At 46.1% G+C, this 17,648-nt stretch overlaps 1 protein-coding gene across 4 annotated transcripts in view; it reads right to left on the bottom strand.

The window, feature by feature from the left end:
* NTRK3 (neurotrophic receptor tyrosine kinase 3) overlaps positions 1-17,648 on the bottom strand; it is a gene marked incomplete at both ends in the record, with an annotated part of 190,721 nt that overhangs the window by 51,785 nt on the left and 121,288 nt on the right. Inside the window, one exon of one of the 4 annotated variants that reach the window (XM_084293286.1) lies at positions 15,075-15,193. The exons of the other annotated variants lie outside the window; for them this stretch is intronic. Coding sequence (XP_084149412.1) covers positions 15,075-15,193 — 119 coding nt within the window. Of the gene's footprint in view, positions 1-15,074; positions 15,194-17,648 lie in introns of those variants that run through there. 4 annotated transcript variants of the gene reach the window in all.

Here is a 17,648-nt window from a genome sequence, read left to right as displayed (position 1 = left end):
GGAAACAAAGGCATGAAAGGGATCTTTGCTGCACCCTCCAAAGCTAGCAATAGCAATCTGCAGATGAAAGTATGTGGGTGGTGCTGCAGAGCACAGAGCGGGGCATAATGGTGGAAAGATCTCTGAAATGCTATTAGTTTGTTCTCCTCACTAGCCTAGGACAGGTCTCGTTTAATCGGAAAATGGCTTGAACAAGAGTATATACGTTGCTTTCCTGAAACACCTTAATTGGAGGGCCAGCAGCAGATATTGGGATGGTAACACGGAAAAAACAGGGGCCAGTTTCCACTAATCTAATCCATCAGTCTGCTGGCAAATCCTGTTTTGTTATTGCAATCTGAGCTTGGACAGTGACCCCGAATTCAGTTTGTATTATAAAGGTCACTTTGATGTCTTTTCTTTATCAATCAGAGTTTAAATCGAGTCCCTTAACCTTTTCCCAGAGTAGAGATTTTTCAAGCTGGTAATGGGCAAACCTACACACATTGAGAGCTGAGTGCAGATGAGCACCCGGGCTTCAAACCTTCGCTCCAACTCCTTGCATCTACACTGCCAGGCTGCAGCTCTTCTGCAAACAGAGCTCACATCAAGTCTCAGTCACAAGGTCTTCAAACCAGGAATCAGAATTGTAGAGAAAGCAGACAAAATTAAAAAATAATGAAGATAAAAATAATTACCAGGCTGTTCAAAATCATATCTTCATTTCTGGAAGGAGTTAATGAAGGAACAGATTCCTACGCTGTCCAGCTTGCTTCATTTATCCTGTCTTCTTAGATAGCATGGCATCTCTGTTGCCTAAATTGCAGTGTCCCCAGACGTTGTCTTCCCTGGTGTGGGTACATTCCTTGTGCTGCTCGTGGTATTGCAGGAGGGTCTCAGAGCTCCTCTCTCTCCACTTCTTTTCTCTCGCTTGGCATTCCTCTCTCAAACACATCTCAAACAGCAGATTGATGGGTGCTGTTGGGACCTTAGCAATAGTCAGAGCTGGTGAAAAATCATTCACATCCGTGGTGTTGCAGCAGGGGTGACTCTGGCTCTTGCTTTCACTATTTCCTTGTAGGTCATTAGCAGCCGTTATGAAAAACACAGATGATTAAGGCTGACCTCCAGGACACATCACGTTCAGCCTCTTTCCAATTGGAAACGCTCCTGGCTATAACAATATCTCCTTTCTGTCATTGCTCTTAGGGCAAGATTTCTTCACGGGCTCCTGTTTTAAATCCCACACCAATGTTTCTGCCCCCAGTCATTAATCTCTGATGCTGATCCTTGTCAAACACTTGCTGAAAATCTGAGTGTAGGATATCTGCTCAATTTCCTATATATCCAGTGGCAGCTAGATCCTCAGGGAATCCCAGCAGATCAGGTAAGTGAGATTTCCCAGTACTTTGAGCCTCGCGTTTGACCTTTCCCAGAGTGCTGCTTTCCCAGGTGTTTTCCCACAGCATCCTTTAAGGTTTCATATTTCCAGGATTTTCCCAGAGCCCGCATTAAACTCATCAGATTGCCTCTTTTCCCCATTATGCCCACCACCTTCCAACCCTCATCAGTCTGCCCCTTTTCAGGCAGGCAAATTAAAATGTCAAAGAAGAGCTCGGTGAGTTGTGTGCATGCCCATACGTGTGGATATTATGGGATGTGCTCTCCGTATGTAGAGGATGCTCACTTTGTTCAGTGCCCTTCACCAGGTGGCCACTGGCATCTTCCTCTTCACCCTCTAAAAAATTGGATGTAATTCTGGCAGATGAAAAAATATGTAAATGTAATTATCTCTCTTTCCACTTATCACTGATATGACTGACTTTTGTTCTCTGTGGCCACTCTAAGTTCTCCATGTATCACTCCTGACATAAGCACTTGCTCCTCCGTATCATCTGGCTCACTGTCCTCCCCGAGCTGCAAGCCCATCCTCATTGTGAGAGCGGTTTTGTTGTCTCTCACAGATACTTGTGTGCAAAAAGACCTTGCTATCTGAAACACGCCCTCAGCATCCCATATGGCTCCCGCTTTCCATCACTTTGTTTTCTCCCACTTTCTTCTTCCTTCCCTCTGCCGTCCCTGTGACATTTCAGCAGTGCCCCATCATGGTGTCTCCATCTCTTCCATACCTGTGCATCTCAGTCCTTTCATCCCTTATTTCCTTTAGTTTTACTGGACTGAATGTTTAGGGCAGCCTTCCCAACTGTATCTTAAAGACCTGCGGTAAAGCCCAGCCAGCTTTCTTTGACTCATTTTGCATTCCCCATGCGGCGGCTCGCTGAAAGGCCAGTGGTTTCGTGCGGCTGCCCTTTCCACAGACCCTCCTCAGCACTTCAGCTCTGCGGGGAATATAATCACTGCATCCTAGACGCTCTTCAATTTCAAGTGTATTTATTACAGCCGCTCAATTTCCTTTAATCTGTCATTTCTTCTTCTCCTCCCCCCCGTGATTGCCTTCCTTTCACTGAAGTACAAGTGCACTGAAGGAGGCTTTTCCCTCTGACCCTCGCTGCCCTCTCCAGCCCCGTCCCTGCATCGACTCGCTACCAGTGTCCTGTGCGCTGATTATTGCTCATTACCGTACGGCTTAACGAAGGTGCTGGGCCCTTTGCAAAGAAGTGCAATTGCAGCAGAGAGCACGCTCCCATCAGTGACCCTCAGGACGAACGGAGGGAGGGAAGAACCATTTTCATGCACAAATTGCCTGTATATCATAAGCACTGGGATGACAATAGGGACTGAGAAACTCTCCTGGAACAGCCAACCTTAAAGTGTGCCCATGTCTGCCAGAGTCTTGCGAAACAGTGAACTACTGGGCGCTTGAACTGTATTTTCATGATGCATACATACCCCTTAGGAAACAAGGTTGAGCATAAAACCACAAACATCCTTGCAGAGCTGGAGCTGAAGCAGCCCAAGAAGCCCCAGCTGATGTGAAAGAAACCCACATGCCTTCCTCTATGTTACACTGTGTGAGCACCCACACACACGGGGGTTTAATCGGTGTATTAATGTGTTAAAACACCGACACAAACAAACAGGGGCTGCCTTCCCAAGCTAGAAAATCCTTGAGTACGCTGCAATTAATGGGGCTTGTTAAACCACTTAATAAGCAATAGATAGCATGTCTGATGCCCCCGTGCCTTGGCTCAGTGGAAAAACGAGGCATGAAGTGCTTAAATAAGAAACAAGTTCAGTTCTGAGATGAACCCGTAAGAAATATCATTTCATTCCCTGTCAAAGAGCTTCTTCCCAGGGCAGACACAGCTGAGACCAGTGCCTGGGTCACATCATTCTCTGGTCATGGTCCCCATGCCTGTCCCGGGTCCTGTTCCCTGCCTGGCCACGTGCTCCTACGAGAACTGCACCAGCCTGGGGACACACCGTGCCTCAGTTTCCCTTTCTGAAAATGACCACCAAAATATAGCCTCAGCCAGAACAAGTCTTTTTGATGTTTTTTATCACAAAAGTGCTCTAAACACCTTCAATAGCACAAATACAGAGGAAGGGAACAACACAGCAGGACTGTTAAACCATGCACACAACATTTCTCAGCAGCCACCAACACTTTACAGACTAAAGGTAATTTCAAAGGACTCTTCTCTCTTTTGCAGACTGTCTACTCAGAACAGTCACCCTGCACATCACTGCACACCAATTTCACACGAGAAAAAATATCTTAGCCCTCAGCATTGAGTAGAAGGAGATGAGGGGAAATATATTTCCTTGTGCTTACCCAGGCCCTTTCCTTTCCAAACGTGGAAGCTGTTGGGCCATATCAAGCTCCCTGAAGACACGTATGAGAAGAGGAAAGACCTGCCACATGCTTGCTCCATGATCAGGCTGCTCCCAGGCTGTGTTGGTGGATTGCAAGGGAAAGAGGAAAAGGCAGGATTGGGAACATGGGGCAGGAGGCAGTGTGCAGGACACACAGGGGCTTTTACCTTGTCAAGCCTTGGACCTCTTTCCTTGTGATGTCTCATCTTCTGAATATTCTGGGGAAGTACAGCTGTTTCTCAACCCAGTGACTGAGGACTATCATGTGTTTAGCAGCATGTTAGCCTCCAGCACGTGGATTTTGGGTGGGATTTGGGGACGCCATACAACACAGTGGTGCTACCCCAACTGCCACCAGCTCATAAAATGTCCCGAAGTAGTGAGACACAAGAAATTATACACAGAGTTTTCTGTCCAGCTACCATTACCAGGACCCACCCTGTGAACACCCTTTCCTTACTCCCTCAGGGGTTCAAGGAAAAGGGAAAACTCAGAATGAATGCAAGCAGAGCAGATGAGACCTCTCAGTGTTACTTAGCATCCCCGAATGCAGAATGGGCAGGCAATGCCTTTGTTTTATGCCGAATTCCAGCACATACCAGCACACCACCACCCACCCATGCCCCCGCAGCCCAGCTGGCTCTGGGGCAGCCCCGTCTCCGCTCCCCCCTGCTCCCCCCAAGTCCAGCAGCAGCTGAGAAGCAGGGCAGAGAAGTGCCCTTAAATCCAGCTCCCTGCAAGTCCACCCCGGGCCCTCCCAGCTCTGCGGCTAGTCCTAGATCCCAACTGGATTCTTCTTTTCATTCGTCTTTGTTCTGCCTCTCATTCTAGTGCTGAACCCCAGGCCTGCTGCCTCCAAGCTCCCTCCAAATGCTGCATTCATCCATTTTTAAAGGTGACCTTCCAACTTTAAAGGAAGTTTGCAAGCCTCGCTGTCTTCATTTGCCCTCTCCTTCTTTTCAACCTGCTCTGTATTATGAATTGAAAAGGGCCCAAAAGGTTTCTCTATTAAAAAATAAAATCTTTAGAAAGAGCACAGGTTTCCAAATCATTTCTCTCCCAGTTTTTGCAGCAGCCTCCCTGGGTGTCACGGCACTTGCTGCAAGCTGCCAGCTCTGCTGGTGAAACTTTCTTGGGCTCTCGGTCTCCTCCCATCCCCACATCTGCACCCCCCTGCCTCGTGCTGTCACTGCTGTTTGGCAAAGCAGCACTCCGAAATCTGGGTAAAAATAACCTTGGAAAGGGCAGGGATAGAAATGGGGTTATTTTTAACTTGGATCATGCTAGAGACCTGGGTTAGGCTGTGGCCTCATAAGCTCTTGTGCTGGCACAAATGAAGGGCAGCAAATAAATGAAGTTCTCTTTATCTCACCTTGCTGCCAAAGCTGTGTCTTACAAGCCCTGGGGCCATATAACGATGGAAAGGGAAGATGTCTGCAGCCCTTAGCAATAACAGTATTACTCTTACCAATGAATTGGTCACAGTAATTAAATAGGCAGTAACAAAGCAATACAAGAGTTTCTTGCTGTTGTGGTACATTTTGCTATTTAATCAGGAGAGACAGGACCTGAATTTTTACTGCAATAAAACTGAGATAAGGAAAAAAAATGATTTTGTAAAATGAAAGCTCAACTTCCAGCCCTTTTCTTAGAGTATGGCTTCAAACAGAAAGCAAATATACAAACCTACCAACCAGTCCCTCTTCCACCAGAGTTTTCATCTTTTTTTTTAACTATGATACTGGTACTGTGGAGACAGACTGGTTATCTTCAATATTTCTTTTTTTTTTTTTTTGCTAAAGGGTCAGGGTACTACAAAGCAGTATCATGCAGGAACCCTGGATTCACTCATTGCCATCAGCTTCCCTCCATGAAAGCACTGATGCTTTCTGTGCTAGGGACTTTTGACTGCCAGGAACGAGGCTGACCCACAGTGACCAGAAATTAGCAGGAGCCCTTATTCACATCTGCCTTGTGCCACACCAAACCTGGAAGAGCCTGCCTCAGTCAGAAAGCAGCCAGCCTCCTTCCAAACCATTCAATTGCATTTTCCCCTGTGACTGTTTGCCAGCTTCAGTGCTAACCCTTCCACCTTCCCTGACCCCAAAGCACACCTAGGGCTCTTCGTTCTCCATCAAACCCCATGTGTCCACATTGTCCCTGGCATCCCCACTGTGCTCTCACACACTCCCTAGGACACACTCTTTACTTCTTTAAAGACCAACCATCAAGCTGCACAACAAGGGAAGTAGCCGACCAGTTTCCTGCTACAATTATCTACTGAAAGTAGAAGAGTATTTCGGATTACATTATCTTTAGAAGGAGGGAGTGTTTCCCAAAGCAAAAGCAGGCTCATGAAGAGAAGGTGCTAGCGGGTCAAGATTTAGTACAATAAATAATGGAAGGTTCCTTGCCTCACACCCTCAGCCTTTCCTCAGCTCTGATGCTGGGATTCATCTTTGGGATATGAATGATTCATGGGGCCTTAAAATATATATAATCCATACCTCCTAGAACAAAGAGTCCTTATTCAGAGAGTTGTGAGGGAGCAAAGAGCAGCGTGTGCAGTGCCAGCACCTGGGCTGGGATGTCCCTTGGTAGAGGACCGCCATAGTTCCCCATCTCTTTCTGGACCCAGAAGCTGTTCTGAGCTTGAAGCTGAATTCTGCAGGAGTCCCCAGCTTGGTCTCTATGGCACAAGAACATGCTTGCTGATGAGGGTTTCGGGAACTGCTTTCTTGACTCATGCCCAGGACCAGCCCAGGGACAGAATCTCCTCATCCATCCCCAGCAGCCAGAGCGTACAAATACTACCCATGCACTGCAAGGGATTTAAATGATTTATGCGGGATTACAGACAGGGAAGCTCTAGTGAAAACTTACCTCCACGTCACAGGCTAATAGACTGAGGGCTTCACCATCCTGACTTCTAGTTCTCTGATCAGATGATGACATGTACCGACGGTGTCTCTTCTCTTGGAAACCTAACACAACTCTTCTGCCGACAATATTTAATTCCTACTGTGCATATAAACATAGACACGCACATATCCCGCACCACAAGCAGTGAACATTGACTTAGTTCTCCAGACATGAATGTTACTTCAAAGAACTGCACCAATGTCATGCCAAGGTACTCTCCTTTCCCACCCAAGTCATGGTCTTCCTCTGACTCCTTGTTGTGTAACCTAAGCATGGGCCTGGGGAGGGCCTGGTGAAAGCCCCAAGCCCATGAGTGTCTGTTCTTACTCCACATCCATCATAACCACATAATGCCCACCCTGCTCTCACAGTGCCCGTGCTGCTTTTGGGGGGTCCCACAGCTTGTATCCAGCAAGCTATGGGATGCCTCCCTCCCTGTGCTGACAGCAGGCAAACCTGAGCTTCGAGGTACCAAAAGCTAAAGGCACAGACATAAAATCATTAAGATTAGGAAAGATCTCCAAGATCATCTGGTCCAACCAGGAAAGCTTGAACCATCCCCCTGAAGAATCACCAAGGTAGCCTGTTTTCAGTGGTTGTTTCAGGATCAAAGAGCCAGGCTGAATTTGTGCTGCATCTACAGCTCATCAGTACTACTTTTCCTTGCTTTTTGGAGTCTTAGCTAATTTATACCTTAGAAGGGACATTGCCAGTCCTCATCCTTTTGACCCAATAATATCTCAGTATCTTCAATGCTTGGGAGTCTTCTTTACTTCCAGGACCAACTCGCAGGAGTCCCCTCTGGTTAACAGGATTAAACTGAACTTTTCTTTTCTGGTTTCCAGCTCTTACCCAGTGCCAGATCTGTAGCATTTTCAGCCAGAAGAACCCCAACTAGTCCATGAGCAGGGACTGACGCTTTCTCAGGTACTGTCTTATGCAGTTATCCTTTATGCATTTAGACCAGTTCCATCAAAATAATTCCTTCTAGAAGGCTGAATTCAGTGTATTGCACAAAATAGCTCCCTGGAAGGAGAAAAAAATGACACTTACCTGTCTTTAAGCGAGTCCTTTTTCACACAACATCTGTGCACTGTGAGATGTGATGGCTTTGGGGACTGTGTATCTCGCGTTGTTGTAGCAGTACTGAGCATATGACTTACGCAATCCTAAATTTGTAACCCCTCTCTGGCACCAGTCAATGAACAAATGTGTCTCAGGGAACACAAAGCAAACCCGCAGCAACATTCACCAGTCCACGGGGGACCAAACCAGGCACTACGATGCAAGCAGTGACTGTGCACAGCTGCTCCTATGGTCCCCACACATCACTGGGAACTGAAGCAGCAAAACCAAAATTCGGTACTGATCCATCACTTCTCTCAATTACCAGGCACCAAGGCCTCTTGAGAAGATCAACTCTTTGGCCTGGCAAGATGAGCTCACAATGGTGGCGTGTGAAATGTGCACACTGCATTATCACAATGCCACTTTACATCTCCATTATTGTCACCAGGGGCTGAATCCCTGCGGAACCAAATCCCTGGACACATGCAGAGCTTGCAAGACCATGAGCTGCTTCTCTCTTGTATAAGATGTTGCAATACTCTCCCTTGCCTCCTCAGTCTGGGCCACAGACTGCACATATCCCTCCCTCTCCCTGACCCCAATTATCTTAATAAACAGCCTGGACACATCTCTGACTCACTTAAGATAATGATGACCTGGCCATGATTAGCTTGTTCAGACTTCCTGGCAGTTTACTGAGCCTAATGTGACTCCAGTCTGGCTCTTTCGGACTTCTCTTGAAAGAGGCTGACCTCCAGCAGCAGCTGCTCTACCATTAGTGGGTGGAGACCTATACACAGATCAGGCACAGGCTGCTCCCAAAAATCAGGCTTGAGCCATGAAGGCTACTTTTTCTGAAAACAAGCTCCTAACTACCCTGGACGGCAGAGGTAGCAGTGGTTTCTCGTGCCAGCAGACCGATCTGGTAGGGTGGTACCACTCCCAAGGTATCAAATGGAAATATGGGGGCAAGGACAACCCCAAATACCATAGTACTGAAGAGCAGCTCTGCACGTTAACATTTCTGGCTGCCTGTCTGAAAGATTCATTCACCCAACCTGAGAGCAAAAGCAGCACCATTCAGCCAGTCTCACAACATGAATATATGAAGCAAGCCCGTGGAGGAAAAAGGCTAAATAATCTGAAATCATAGGCAAATCCTTACAAGAAGTCAACTCATCTGCAGGAATTGGGCATAGGTCACAAATGACTCACTAAAAGCAGAGCAAATCATTTAACCAGTGCCTGGAACAAATCCTTCTGCTTTGTATAGAACAACCAGAACTTATTCCTGCTGATTAGTCAACAGTTACACTCACAAGTTCAAAATTATTATCAAAGTTCAAATATAATTGTCTTGTACTTGCACTTTGCTTCACTGCTGGAGAAACCATCATCTTTTCTTAGCTAAGGAATCATCTTGCACTTATTTACCAAGGCTGGGAGTGTGGCTTAGGATTTTCTTAACTCTTAATTTGACAAACTCGAAGACAGAACTCCAACTCAGAACCCCAGTCTGCAAAAACCCAGTTAACACCGTTTTGCATTTCTGTACAGATTGCAATAGAAGCAGGCACTTACCAATTCTCTGGAAGCCAATTACCAAATCCCAACAAGGAAGATGGACAAACAACCCCCAAAACTGCTGTGACATATCCAAGGAGGTAAAATTCAGAACAGAAGGGTGACTTCAGGAGCCGAAGCAACCAAACTGAGTTTCCAGCAGCAGCAGAGAGGCACCGTATTTGCACCCCTCTGCCCAGCATGTGTCTTCCCCACATGTCAGCTTACAAGGGCTTGGGTGTAAGAGAGAACCAAAGAAAGCAACATGCATTTCTCAACTGTTTGGTGCTGCTTTTGAGAAATTGTACCATTAGAAGAAACACAAAGGAAGTCCCACTGGGTAAATGACCTTATTTTTACAGTTGGGCTTCCTATGTTGTTTGTTGGTGGGTCAAGATAAAGCTGGTCAGTAGGGCTAAATCGGTGTGATCCCCCATGGTGTAGAAGTCCTGCAGCCTCCAGTACAGGACTGCATCACAACAAGCCACTGGATATGTGGGGTTGGCAACTGATGCCTTGATGCAGAGCCTGGCACACCAGGCTGCATGTTGGCTCCACTAAGGAGCCTGCCTGTCAGGAGGAGAGTGTGGGAAGACGTCAGGGAAACCACAGAAAACAAAGGCAAAGCAAAATGAACCGTAACAGCAGAGGGAGATACATCGCTTTGCCAGATAAAGCACCTTTTCCATCTGTGTGCATGCTGGTCTCCCATCACAGTCTTTCCCATTCAGAGTGGATGTATGCGTTTTCCCACAGCTTCTTAAACTTCTCTGCTAAATGATCCGGGCCTAGAGGCACTGGGACATACACAGTTAACGAGGACTCTTCAGCTTGTTGCATAAATCCTACCAGAAGCACTTCAAAATGTTAAACAAAAATTAAGTCACCCAGCATTGATTTCTTGCATGCTCTCTTCCCGTTGCTCACCCAAACCTGCATTTTTGAGCTCTACTTCTGTGTCTAGGCCTCTTTATCCTCTGCTAATGCCCAGGCTTAACCCTGAGGATCTGCAGCTCACTCTGGGTACAAATTGGAGCGGAGTGGTGATTCACTACTTCAGTTCGCTGACACGGCAGAAGCACCTTCCTCCAACTGTCCACAGCTCCCAGGACTTCTGCCCTGGTGTCCTCCCCTAACAGCACGGCACAGACACATGCTGGGAAAGTCAAAGACCTGGTGGTGGGAAGACTACCACCTTCAAAAGAAGCTCCAGCCTTTGGGAAAAGAAGGGCTGACTCTTTAAATGCACATCTAAATAACCAGAAGAGCAGTAAAGAGCATCGAGACTCATCCTGTGCAACTTGAATAAGCAGCTATGGAGACTCACAGCACTCAGCAGGGCCAACAAACCCTCATCATGACCTTCAGCATCACAAGTATCAAACACTCATCTGCATCAAGTCCAAGCCTAAGGTCCTGCCAAGCCACACAGTGCTTCCTTTGTGCAGAGAGGTATTGTGCCAGAGCTATACCATGCCCATCACACTCACTCCAGGCATGGAGCTAAAAATGACTCCATCTTTCCAGATTCAAAACACAAGGAAACAAAACATCACTTTTCTGCTCATCCCATGCAGGGGTCACACTGTACAAGACCCAAGAAGACTTTTGGAAGGAGATGATATGTACCACTGCCTGCACCCTACCAAACCAGTACCCCGACTCCTTCAGTAATAAGCTGATAACTCAGGAGTCACCTGAGACAAGTTTGGAATGGAAGAGCAGAACAGCAATATCAGCTCATGATCTGGCTCTCCTGAAGAGCATGGAGCCTTCATACAAGTACCTCAGGCAACAGAGATGACCAAGAAGCAAGCACAAGGTGAAACAAGTGCCCAACCCCTCCACAACACATAACAGAACCCCAGAGCATAGTTATACTTGCTCCTTGGGAACGGAGCATCATAAGCTTCAGGGGAACTCATACCCAAGGAATCAGTTGTCCTAAAATACCAGCAGCCTATGTAATTGGTTACTCAAGCCTTTGTTCTCAGTGTTGCTGGGCTGTGAAACCTGATAATAGACCCTGGAGTGGTGGGGAAGACAAAGCAGAGCTTCCAACACCCATGTTTGCTTCCCATAGCTGAAAAAGGAGCAGGAAACAAAAAATCCAACACATCTCAGCCGGCCAGCATACGTATAAGGTTGTATACACATCAGGAGACAAACATTCATCACAGGCATTGCATAAATCCCTAAAAAGGTAAAGATCTCAGCCATCATCCATCCTGTGAACAACAACACCCCATCGCTTCTAGAGACATTCTTATCCGAAGGGAAAAACAAGCTGAAATGTACTCAGTGTCATTTTGAGATGTTTGCTTGAAATTCATGCCAGGAAGTTACAGCAACAGAAAGATGCTGGAACATGTTTTTGTCCTGCTCATCAAAATTCTCACCAACTTTCCATGACGGTTCCAGCACCATCCACCAACATCAACTCAAACAAGTCCCCAGTCTTATGCTCACCATCACCTGCAGGTTGGCACAGAAGCTTTAAGTCACAGAAATGACTTCTCCAAGTGACAATACAGACATGAGCCACAGCCTCTAAGACACATCCTTGAGCCAAGCCCTGCACACTGCAAAGCAGCTCTTCCCTACACCTGGAGCACCCAACCATCCTTATGTGAAAGCCAAGGAGAAACCAAAGCCTGCCAATCACCTGGCACCCCACTGCCTCTACATCACACACATCCATGTTAGTTTAATAGGATAATTGTCCCTAATAAAGGGACAACAGTCCAACACGCAAACAGAGGGCAACTTGCATAGCCAAGCAGCAACAGCATGTCCTGAAATGAGCACTGCAGCCACAACCTTTTAGTGTCAAGATCCCTGAGAGACAAGGCTCCTAAGAAAACTCCTTCCACTGAGTGCCGAAACTTGCCTTGAAAAACCCTACCACCATCTCCCAGCAGAACTACCTTGACCATTTTGAGCTACAAAACCCAATAGGTTATCAACTGAGGTCAGCAGCAGAGATACAGGAGCAAGAGCCACACCTGAGCAATGTTCACATCACAGCCGTAAATCCCACCCTCTGCACCCTCCCGAAGGTACAAACAAACCAGGCTTCCCACACGTGGATCATCTCATGAAGAAGTGGTCTATAGGACGTGTCATTGTGAATGTTTATTTATTTTGTCTTCAAAGAAGAGACCTGATGCAGCTGTTTCGTTAGAAAATAAAGTGTTTATTAAGAAACTAGACATTGAACACCCCTATAGTCTCTGTGAAAAGGGACCGTCCCATTTCCCATTAGCACAGGATGATAGTTATGGTAAGATAAGAATGCTCAAAGATGGAGGAGTCTCATTGACAGAAAATGAGGTAATGATTTACAATAATTAAAAATAAAATAAAATTAAAAAGAAAAAAAAAAAAAGAAAAAAAAAAAAACATCCTTAGACTTGCTACTTAAAGCCACCGATCGGAAACGGCCATGACTGGCTTTCGTTTTCAGCAGTAAGGAACCAGAGACTGTAACTGGTGTTAAACAAATTGAGACATCGATCACAGTGGGGAGAACTGCTTTAAATTATACTGTACGGTCTGGAGGATTTCTTCTAAGCAGAGATGGACCTGAGCTGCAAAATTCAACCCTTCCTCTGCTAGGGTGTTTGGGTATAGGCTTCTGGTTCAGGCCCACGGATGTGTCTCTACGACTGATATACACAGTTGAGAGCAGAGTCCCCTGAACAGTGCTAGGGAGAGGAGACAGTTCAGACGGACGACACATCCCCAGGTCGGGTGGGCGACTCCCAGGAGGTGGGGAATTCAGTTCAGACAAGCACCCAGTGATTCGCACGCTTTGCGAAGCTCCTCCTTACTCCGTGAATCCGCAGAATTGAGGTGTGAGTATCGAATGGCCGCGGCTCCTCTCTCGCGGTGCACCTCTCGCATTTCCAGCTCCAATGCGGGCAGGAAACATTGCTGGAGTTTGGTCGTGGTTTCTGAAGTGATCCAACCCGAACCAGGCCTCCTTGTCCTAACGCAGGTGCCCCCCTACGGCACGTCTGTTAACTTAAAGCAATCTGCCACCATTTCTCCCGTACTCTTCTATTGCACTTTACCTTTTTGAATTAGCGAACCAGGAAAAGAAGCAAGAGAATGGAACATTCCCGGGGACATCCCTATGAGAAAGCTGATTAAAAAACCTCCTGGCCATCTCCAGGGTGGTTCACGTAGGGCACGTGTAAAGGCAGGGAGAAGCAGAACATCCCATTCTGAGGCTTCTGCCCAATTCTGGTGGATAGGGACCAGGACTCTTTCCAGTGGCAGCGACCCCTCAGGGCTGGTGATTTGCAGACATCCCTGGTGTGATAAGGTCATCTCAGGCCACCGAGAAGGCAAGCACAGCTGAGTGGCTGGTGAGCAAGCTCCTGGTTCAATACTCCCCTCCGAAAAGGATCTGGCCAAACCTGAAGCTTTCGGGATTTTGTTTTTCCTCTAGAGAAAATCCTCTTTGCTTATAGGTTTTCACTGATATGTGTGAGCAAATCTGTATTTCCCCGTACACGTGACATCCAGAGAGTCCAAGGAAAACCCTGCAAGTTGCCACGAGGGCAGCTGACTTCTCTTGAGGACAGGATCAAAGGGTTTATTTTTCCATCTGAGAGGCTTTGGATGAAGTAAGACAAAAGTGGGAAGGGAGAGGGGGAGAGAATACAAATACCGGCCAGAGGACAAGATCAATATTCCTGTTTATGCCACAGAAGAAGCAACAGAATACTTATTTTTCCTCCCCTTCAGTTGGTCTGCCTCGAGCTGATCATTCTGGGAACGTGACTGGGTTACAATTAATCTCTACTTGGGTGGAAATACAGGGGAGAGCTAAATGGGGCTGGAAAAGGCCCAGCAACTGGGACCTGCGTGCGCCTGATATGCTTTTCCACTTTGCTTACTGCCCTAGTCCTGTCAAGGACACAGACCCTCCTGCGCTATGGATTCTCCATCCATGCGGGAAGTCCAGGCACCTCCTCAGATAAAGCTCATCATTCAAGCAGCAGGGAGAGACCAGAGCACGACAATGATATAGTCAGATCCAACGAGTTGCTCTAACACACAGACAGACAGACAGACAAAAAAAAAAGCCTCCTAGAATATGTGCACTTCAAAAATAACCACATCCTCTTCCCATCAGAGAAGCAAGATTTTCTTTCCGTTATTATTCCTTCCAACATTATTTTCTGTGCAAGAACTGGGAGCGGGGCTGCCTTTTCTCTTACCAAAAGTCTTCATTCTGCTTTAGTTTCTTCCAGGCTCCCGCCTCAGCTCGCTCTGGGAGACCTCCCATCGCGGTGCCACAGTAAGAGGTGATGGCGGCATTCACTGGGTGTTGCGAAGACACAAGCTTACAAGGAAAACTCCAAGCAGGGAGGAGGACATGACTAAAGATGTCAGTTTGGTTGGCTTGGTTGGTTTTGTTTTGTGTTTTATTTTAAAGCAAAAGTACAATTATTTACTGTGTTATTAGGATGACTCCTTTCAATTGAGTTTAATTTTCTTTATTTGCTCTCATTGCTGCTGTTGTGCCTTGCAGGAATATTTAACGAACACAGCGACCATTGGAGGAAAGAACAGCCCTGTTATCTGGTGACAGAAAACCACAGTTTCAGTTGGCTTTAACGTGTGTACAGGCAGGGCTGTGGAGTCCTATTAGGAGGAGACCTCAATCCATACAGACCACGCTTACTGCTTCCCACCATTTTGAGGGCACAGCCTATAAACTTGACATCAGAACAGGGACTTTTAAGGAGTTTTTAAAAGCCATGACGTCCTTTGCTGAAATAAACACTGACATCCTCAACATAAATGCCTTGGTTAAGAGGTTTGGAATGTCCAGGGAGGCTTATTGGATTCAACATAATTTCTCTGAAACCTAAAGGGGGAAAAAAAACAGAAAAAAGAAAAAAGCAAAATAAAGTAAACGAAAAAACAAAAAAGAGCAAAACTAGAAAAAAAGAGAGAGATATTGACACACATGTAATTATTAAAAAAGAACCAAATGAATAACCAGCAAACGGCTGCAGCTAAATTAAAGCCAAAATGCCTTCTCTGGGCAGGGCTATCTCGCTCTCTCTTTCCACCAGGACCAGGCAATCACTTCACCTGGTGCATGCAGGCACGAGTGCTCTGAGGATAAGGGGCATGCAAGCAGTCTGGATGGAGAACTGGGAACAACTCTCTGCTAGAGGTTCCCACTAACCAAGGGTGGAAAAGTCCTAGTTCCTACCTAGTCCACCCTTCCTTCTAGGCAGGGAGTGAGGAAAGCAGAGGATCCTTCTTATATCTTACACTTCTCTAATTATTTATTTAGTCTGGCTTAACATTTCTGAAGCAAAAGAGTACTATTACGAGGCTGGGGAGAACTGACTCTCATAACCCATGAGACTTCCTTAGCTAGCCTCAGCTGTCCCATCTACCCTGAAACCTGGCAAGCTGGAGGCATCTTCTTCTTGGACAACCTCACATCTTTAGAACTAATTTGAAGGTATAATATTTTCCAAAAATACTGTCCAGATGAAGAGGAAAAATAAGTGGAGCAGAGAACACATGCATCCACCTTCCTTCAGCCACAGCAAACTTCGTGAGCAAAGACAATGCTTTCAAGGACAGTAATAACCATCTCTTCATAACGCTCCTGTGTTGGGATGTTATGACCAGGGACACCTACTACTAGCGTGTTTTTAGAAAACATATATTAGTATAGAAAGTCTATATTAGTATAGAAATCATTAGATGTTCTTTACTATTGAAGATGAACGTTATTTGCTGAAGTTATATGCAAATATTCAGGACTTGTGAGAGAATAGTTCTCTGGGCTGGAGCGAGCAAACCTGCTGTGGAACCCTGGATAGGACCCCAGGAGGGAATCCTCCTTTGCTAAGTTCATCCCATTTTTGTGTTAAATCCTGCAAGTTTCTTGCAGAAAAGATTCATGTTTGTCTTCGGGTGTCAGCTCATCAGTTTTACATTACTTCTTCAGACACCCATTTGTATTAGTGTTTCTACAACTGAGGCCATCCCAGTGGAATGGGATGAGACATGGCAGGAACAGGCAGATGTCACTGAAGGTAGCTGTTAAAGCTGCAGTGAGGTAGCTCTTGGCTCAGGGCAGGCGTGTAAAACATAACCAGTTTTTACACCAGTTTTCAAAATCCTCAATGCAAATCCATTGAGATGCCAGGCCCAAGGCACACATGGCAGCAGTCATGGTATTGCTCTAATCTGTCCCAAATTTTTATGGGCCCAAAGGGCTTTTCCAACAAAATTAATGGGATTCCTTAGCTACGTGACTGCTCTAAAATCTGGAAAAGTTCCTGTTCCTCACATTGTCACAGGATTCTTAACAGATCAGGTAAGTCAGCCCCAGTCTGGCATTAGTAGGGCAGCACGAAGCAGCCTGGATGTCCTTGTGAATTGATTGCAATAGGAAAAGTGCCTTCCACTAGCCTAGGAATGGAAAATTAATCTAAACCAGATTTTTTTTTCTTAATATTTCTATTACTCTTCCATTTCTCTTTCATTCCTGTACTATCTTGTTCCATCAGCTCATTGACACATACCTCTTTTGATGAACCTGAGGATGCAGACAAAAGCTGTTTGCTTGGTTTGGAACTGCTTAAATTTGTTTGGGGAAAACTATCTGTTATTCTCAGTGGCCCTGATGGACTAATCCACAGGGGAGAGTAAGACAGGCTCAGCTTCAGTTCATGTGTCATGAACAAGATTCATAGGCAAATTCCAAGTGCTGAAATATCACTGGTAGTGAGAAAGAGCCTAGCTCAACTCTCAGAGCCAAAGCAGAGTTTAAAGTGCTGATGCTTTGAAAAGTGTATGTAAACTAGTCCATTTCTTATCAGAGCCACTGGGAGACAAATAAACATGGCATCCCTGAACGTCACTATTTATCCTGTTTTGTTTTTCATAATATAAATATACTTTATGGTCGCCAAAGGATAGCTGGGAAAGCCTATACTCAACAATATCAAGTATCTCAGAGGAGCACTCCTGTCTGCTTTATTTTCTTTGCATTTCTAAGCTCTGCTAAATTAAGGCAATTCCACTTCTGCTGGACCACGTGCAACAGACCTAAAAACCCACTGGGGACACACAGCCTCGGCAAAGGGACGTGTGAAAGATCAGCAAGACTTAAGGCTGGGAATGCCAAGGGCTTCGCTCTTGGTTGTCAACACTAAGCTTGGAATCCCAGCTGCAGGGACCTCTGTTAGGGCAGGGTGTTTGCAGGGTGGGACTGGGGTAGAGGTTATCCTATAACCGACATGCTGAGTAGTGAGGGACCATGAGGAATGTGGCAGGAGGATAGCCTCTAT

This window comes from Netta rufina, assembly GCF_964035555.1.
Source record: "Netta rufina genome assembly, chromosome: 11".
Lineage (NCBI taxonomy): Eukaryota > Metazoa > Chordata > Aves > Anseriformes > Anatidae > Netta > Netta rufina.
The sequence above is the reverse complement of the archived record's forward strand: the minus strand, read 5'-3'. Positions and strand labels throughout refer to the sequence as shown.